Source organism: Vipera ursinii (assembly GCF_947247035.1).
Source record: "Vipera ursinii genome assembly, chromosome: 1".
NCBI lineage: Eukaryota > Metazoa > Chordata > Lepidosauria > Squamata > Viperidae > Vipera > Vipera ursinii.
The window spans coordinates 155,298,724-155,304,723 of record NC_139512.1 but is presented as its reverse complement, the minus strand read 5'-3'; the positions used below and the strand labels follow the sequence as shown (position 1 = coordinate 155,304,723).

General features: G+C 36.5%; 1 protein-coding gene across 1 annotated transcript in view; it reads left to right on the top strand.

Moving 5' to 3' along the window:
* Positions 1–1,201: 1,201 nt before the first annotated feature.
* The window catches only part of ABCB11 (ATP binding cassette subfamily B member 11), a gene marked incomplete at both ends in the record, with an annotated part of 65,372 nt that continues 60,573 nt past the window's right edge, over positions 1,202–6,000 (top strand). The window contains 2 exons of the mRNA XM_083367507.1: positions 1,202–1,277; positions 3,037–3,058. Coding sequence (XP_083223633.1) covers positions 1,202–1,277; positions 3,037–3,058 — 98 coding nt within the window. The remainder of the gene's footprint in view (positions 1,278–3,036; positions 3,059–6,000) is intronic.

Below are 6,000 nucleotides of genomic sequence, written 5' to 3'. Positions count from 1 at the left end.
ATGTATAACCATCGAAAGGAGACAATTATTCAGACAGAATCCCCTTTAAACATACATGAAAATGTATAGAGGCAGAGTAGGCTATAAATTGCTAATTTCTTCCTTGGTACAGTTAAATATCAATTCTATTTCTAAATAGTTTAATTTTTGTTTTTATTAAATGCTGATTGAAAGTGATGATCACTGTTTTCAACACTCTCCAACATTTACCTGAAACTGCTGAAAGAGGTCATCCAATGATTTGGGGTTTGGTGATGTACAAACATAATTGTACATTACCACCCTGGACCACACAGATGATACTGTCAACGTCTTGACCCCAATGTAGTGTGGGGAACTGGTTTGGGTGTGTGTGTGTGAAACATGCTGAGAGTAAACTCTGAGATGTTTCAGTTATTGTTTGTTCATCATGAATTCCTGACATCTTCATTTGATGGGGTTAGTACTTACAGATGATACTGGATAGGCAAATTGAGGGGGGCTTTGCCTGGCTTTGACTTGCATGAGGTTGCAGCATTACCTGGGATGAGAGGATCTCACAAGAATGACTCACAACTTATCACCACACTCCTGAAACCAAAGATAGCTTGGAAGTTTCAATTAGTATAGAATGCAGTTGCCTAATTGTTGCCAGAAACTTGCCAAGATGAGCACATTACACTTTGTGACCTGAGATATCTCCACTACCATCTCTTCCACTCAAGTTCATCTACTGCTCCTGGGAAAATCTATTAATAGTCCCCATTTCTGGGTGATAATGAGGATGGAAGATTGCAGATGTGGCTTTTTGGTAGTAATAGTGATGCTATGGAACTCTCTACCCTGAAATCTAATCAGCTTTTAGTTTCAGAAAACTACAAAAACAGAGCTATTTAATTCCATTCAGTTGTATATGTCACCTATTTTATTGCTTTTTGATGTTGGTTTTATTATCCATACTTCAGTTATTAAATATTGTTATTAAACTTATTTATACTGCGGATGTTTATTGAGATTCACTCCACCAACGGGCTTGGATTATTATTATTTAATAAATAAATGGCTGACATAGAGCAGCAAGAAACCTGATAGGGTTACCCAAGATCATTGTATGGTTTGATGTTAGCCCATAACACAGTCACAATTGAGGGTGAAGGTTTGTTTCCCGTGCTTGTGGAATCACAATTTATTGGATTTTTTTAGGAATTGAAAGGAGTGGATCATGCCTGAACCAGTTACTTTGTGCAGTATTAAGAGAATTGGAGAAGACAATTTGGCCTTTGAATCAAATGAGTCATGTAAGCATTTGTACTTGGAACACTTCTTGACTTCATAGATTAAATTAGTAAACATGATTTGTTCATATCATTTCTTGGTTATGGTTTATTAGATGGTCATTTTTATTATAATGTTTTCTCTACTATATTGCTTTTACTTTGCTATACTAAAGTACCATTAAAATAGATCCTAATTCACAGGGATATAAATCAAATCTTGTCCCTTTTTGTCTAAACAAATATTTGTTGAATTGGAGGGCTAATTGCTAACTTTTGGCATTAATAATAGTCTTCAACAGCTTTCAGGGATAAAATCATGCTCACATAAAGGAAAACAACAAAACTAATCCACTAATTTTACTAAAACCTAAAAAAACCGCCTCTCAGTAGCTTTTAAAAGTTGTGTTTTCTCCCAAAAGGGCAATTCCATGTGTTGCATGAAAAGTCCATGCCCTTTGAAGCATATTTTTCCCTTTAAATCCAAAGTCCTGCACATTTTCACATAAATGTATACATGTAAATTGCAGTAGCCATTTGATTGCTGTGCAGGATATATTCACAGTGGCATGCAGTATAATGTCTGGGTTTTTTTTTAAGTGCCATTATCTTTATGAAACATCTAGCCTTAAAGGTGCGAGTATTATCTTTAAAGCTGTTAATGAGTTGGAGTCCAGCTATTCATTATCTACCTGCTTGGTTACCTTGGGAGAGTTTCCAGTGATGTCATGGCAACACAGGCGCGGGGAAGTGAAGCTCCGTTCCCCAAGCCCAATTTCTATCAGCTGGGGGGTCCAATACGACCGAAAGTCGCCCCGTAAAGGTGACTAGTCAAAGGGCGAAGCTTTGTAGATTGCGGGCCAGTGATAGCTGACCCACTTGATCCAAAGTAGCCCTCAGGACTGGCAGGAAGAAAGGCTGACCGCACCCATGCAGTCAGAAAAGGCCTTTTTGAGGACCCTCACCTCCACCACCAAAATCCTGCCTGCCTGCTACACTAGAAGGGGCTTTCTCCTGAGAAGTTCTCAGATGGAAGGACACACTCCCTGGGAAGCTATGTTTGGCCCAATATTCAGGAAGATAGAAAAAAGACATCTCTTCTACCAAACTTTTAATAGTTAACACATTTTAATGTTTAATTTCAACTCCAATTTTAACTGTATTAATGTTCTCATTTTTTTACTCACTGTTAAGTCAGCATGATTATTTTTTTTAAAAATGCAGAAAAGCAGAGTGGAAATCTAAAATCTAAAATAAATGCTTTATAAAATGGGCAGAGTTAGATGTTTGAGTAGGCAATGGCAAGATAACTGAAAGCATAAGGGGTTTGAGGAGGTGTCAGATAAGGATTTTTGAATTAGTTTAATTACAAAGCTAGTTTTCTTCCTATCTCAAAAGTGCTTTTTCAAGAGGCAACTGGACTGTTTTTTTCCTTGAGGAAAAAATAGTTTTTCTCCTACTTGAGAAAGAAGAAGTAGTTTTCCTCCTCCTACCTGTATTAAAAAGACAAAGATCAAAACTAAAATCTTTGTTATTCTTCATCGTGCATAAGGAACCAGTTTAGAGAAACAGAAAAGATGTTTCAATTTGGTCTATTTTGAATTTCTACAAAAGCTATGAACTCAAAGTCAGGGGAATCATTAATCAAGCACTGCATTGTGCAACTAAAAGATCAATGTAGCAAAAAGCAAGTAAATGGATATAGCAATTGGTAGGAGGATGAAAAATATTTTGCTAAAGATTTAACTTCACATTAACTCCCATGTGTTTTTTTCCCCAACAGATAATGACATCAGCAAAGCAGAGTAAGTCAGAGCTCTAAAAGGGTGTAGAAATGAGGCCTGCAAAATATGTTGGATGTCGAGCTTTTATTTTTCCAGATGGCATCTACTCTGGCTATTTCTTAGGACTCTCCAGCTCATTTTCTCTGCCTCCCCTCCCTCATTGCATCCCCTGGTTGCTGAGCGTGCTCACCTCTCAACATTTTTATTCTAAGCTGTTTTGCTCTCTCTGCCTGGACTTCAACTCCCAGAATTCCTGAGCCAGCCATGCTGAGGGGAAAGGGAGAGGTTTCCAAGCTGAGCCGTGCTAGCTCAGGAATTCTGGGAGTTGAAGTCCTCTTGGTTCCTCTGAGCATGCTGGGTCCCACACCTTGTGACTGGGGCTATTCTAGTGCTTCCTTTAGCTAGAAATGGCCTTCTATATGTGTATGCCTTTGCTTCAACCCACTGTCTCTCCAATTAAGCAGCCATTCTGCTCTGCTGTTTAGAACAGGAGCCCTGTTGCTCAGCTTTAAAGGAGTGCTTTGACCGAAACTTCACCAAAGCAAAGTATCCTTTTAGAGATTTGTACAACCCCTCACTTCTTTCCCACTTTTGTCGGTTTTTCTACTGTGCTCAGTCTCCATCAATAATCAGCATGCCGTGTATGCTAAACCTGGTTCTGAATACCACTCTCTTTTGAAAAAACATACCGAAACAGGCTTTTGATTAAATGGAAAGCTCATTCTGAATAAAACCCACCTTTATATATATATATATATATATATATATATATATATATATATATATATATATATATATATATATATATACATACATACATGTATGTATGTATGTATGTATGTATGTATGTATGTATATATATATATATATATATATATATATATATATATATATATATATATATGTATGTACGGTATGTATGTATGTATATATATATATATATATATATATATATATATATATATATATATATATATATTTCATGGCTTTTCAAATAGTTCTGTTAAAGATAATGCTCTTATTGAAATCTAACACAGAGGAAAAAGCTGCAGACTATATTTAGAGGAATATTATCAGTGGGATGGACTCTGAACAGAACTGGACAGTTAATCTTGCTCCCAGTGAGAAAAATGTATTGCTTTTTGCAGGAGTTTTGGTGGGAAAAATGAAGCCTCTTCAAAGAACAATGCAAAAGCACACAAGTAAGATAAATGTTCTTCTTTTCTAGTAGTGCATTTGCTGATTTCATTCATTCCATTAAGCTTTTTTTGGGGGGGGGAGGAAGAGGAGGCAGGATGGAATAATACCAAGAGAATAAAACATTTTTATATGGTAATGCAAAAAATTAAATAGTCCTCAATCTAGATGCCTGAACAGGTTGGCTTCTGCTTAAAATATCAACCAGTTCTTTAAAAATGCTCTTATCTTTTGAATTTATAGCCTTTGGACTAATTATCTACTACATTTTCCTCTTTTTCTGGAAACAGCTGCCTGTGTGTCCTTATGTAACCAGTACGTCAAACGTTTCCCTTATCTACTTCAGGACGAGGCTTACAAAATCAAACTCGGAAGACCTCTTTTTTTTGGTCACTGTCCAATCATTGGTTTCATGTGCAAAAGCTAGAGCAATAGCTTGACCAAACAAGACGACTCTTCCCTGAATAGTTGTTCATTTCCTAAAGTGCTCTCATCATCAAGAAGTTTCTTCCAATGTACAAAAATCTGTCCTCCTGTAACTTAAAAGTCTAGTCCTGCAGAAAAATCACAGTGTCCTTTTCTATAGGATAGTTTTCCAGAACTCCAAGAGTACTATCATGTCCCTTCTCAGCCTTCTTTCCCCAGATCCTTATTAGGACTTGTCCTCTGTTCCTGTTCCATTGCCTTCCTCTGACCCAGTTCTAGTCTGTATTCAAGTGTTTTTTTAAATACCTGAAGTCCAGATTTACGATTTTAGATACTGCCTATTTTTATATAACATGGGACAATTATTCCCCACAATTTGGAAAGCGAGGCGATACTAATGCTTCCTAAAGTTCTAGTATTCATCCAGCTCTTTCAAATTTGCTCAAATGCAAGGTAATCACTAGGGACGGCAATAAGTCCCTGGAGTAGCTAATATGTGCAAAATTCTAAAAGTAAGGAAGCTGAATAAGAACGAAAAGATGTGAATCGGTGATGTCATTGGTGAGCTACTAATTCGACCTTTTCAGAAAACACAAACTAATCTCTTCAGATTTCCCCAATCTGTTGTTTCCCTATTATCTGGTACTACAACTCCCATAATTGCCAGCCTATGCAGCCATTAGCAAAATTCCCCTTTGCTTTTAACATGCATCAACAAAGTACTTCCTTCCAAGAAGTTACAGATATCAGATTAAGCGTGTTTGTAACACTTTCATATATTACTGCCAATGGTTGATTGTTCCATCAATTAACTGATGAGATCCTATGAAAACCGAATCTGCACAAGGATGCTTAGGCATTTTATTTATGAGGCATATTTCCATGCTGCTGCAATCAAAATGACTTTCAGCAGATTACAAAAAAAAAGATACGATTTAGAATGTGCACAGTGCAACATAAAACAATAAGCACATGATAGTTCATAAAACTAAAGATAACAGTGTCAGTCTCAACTCAGGGAACAGGTCTCTGGAACAGTTCAGGCTTTAAAATTTCCTAAAAGCCAGTAGAAAGGGTCCCTCATCTTCATGGGAAAACCATTTTACAACAGAAATGGCCTTCATCGGGACTGCAACAGTAAAACAGCACCTCCTATCTAGCCTTATAACATTTGTGATGCTGTACATACTGTAAGATGGCCTTGGGCTAGGCTGAAACAGGAAATAAGATTTATCCCGTGTCTGGGACTAAGCAAATGTATTCTGAATGCTTAACAAACAAATATATATATATATATATATATATATATATATATATATATATATATATATATATATATA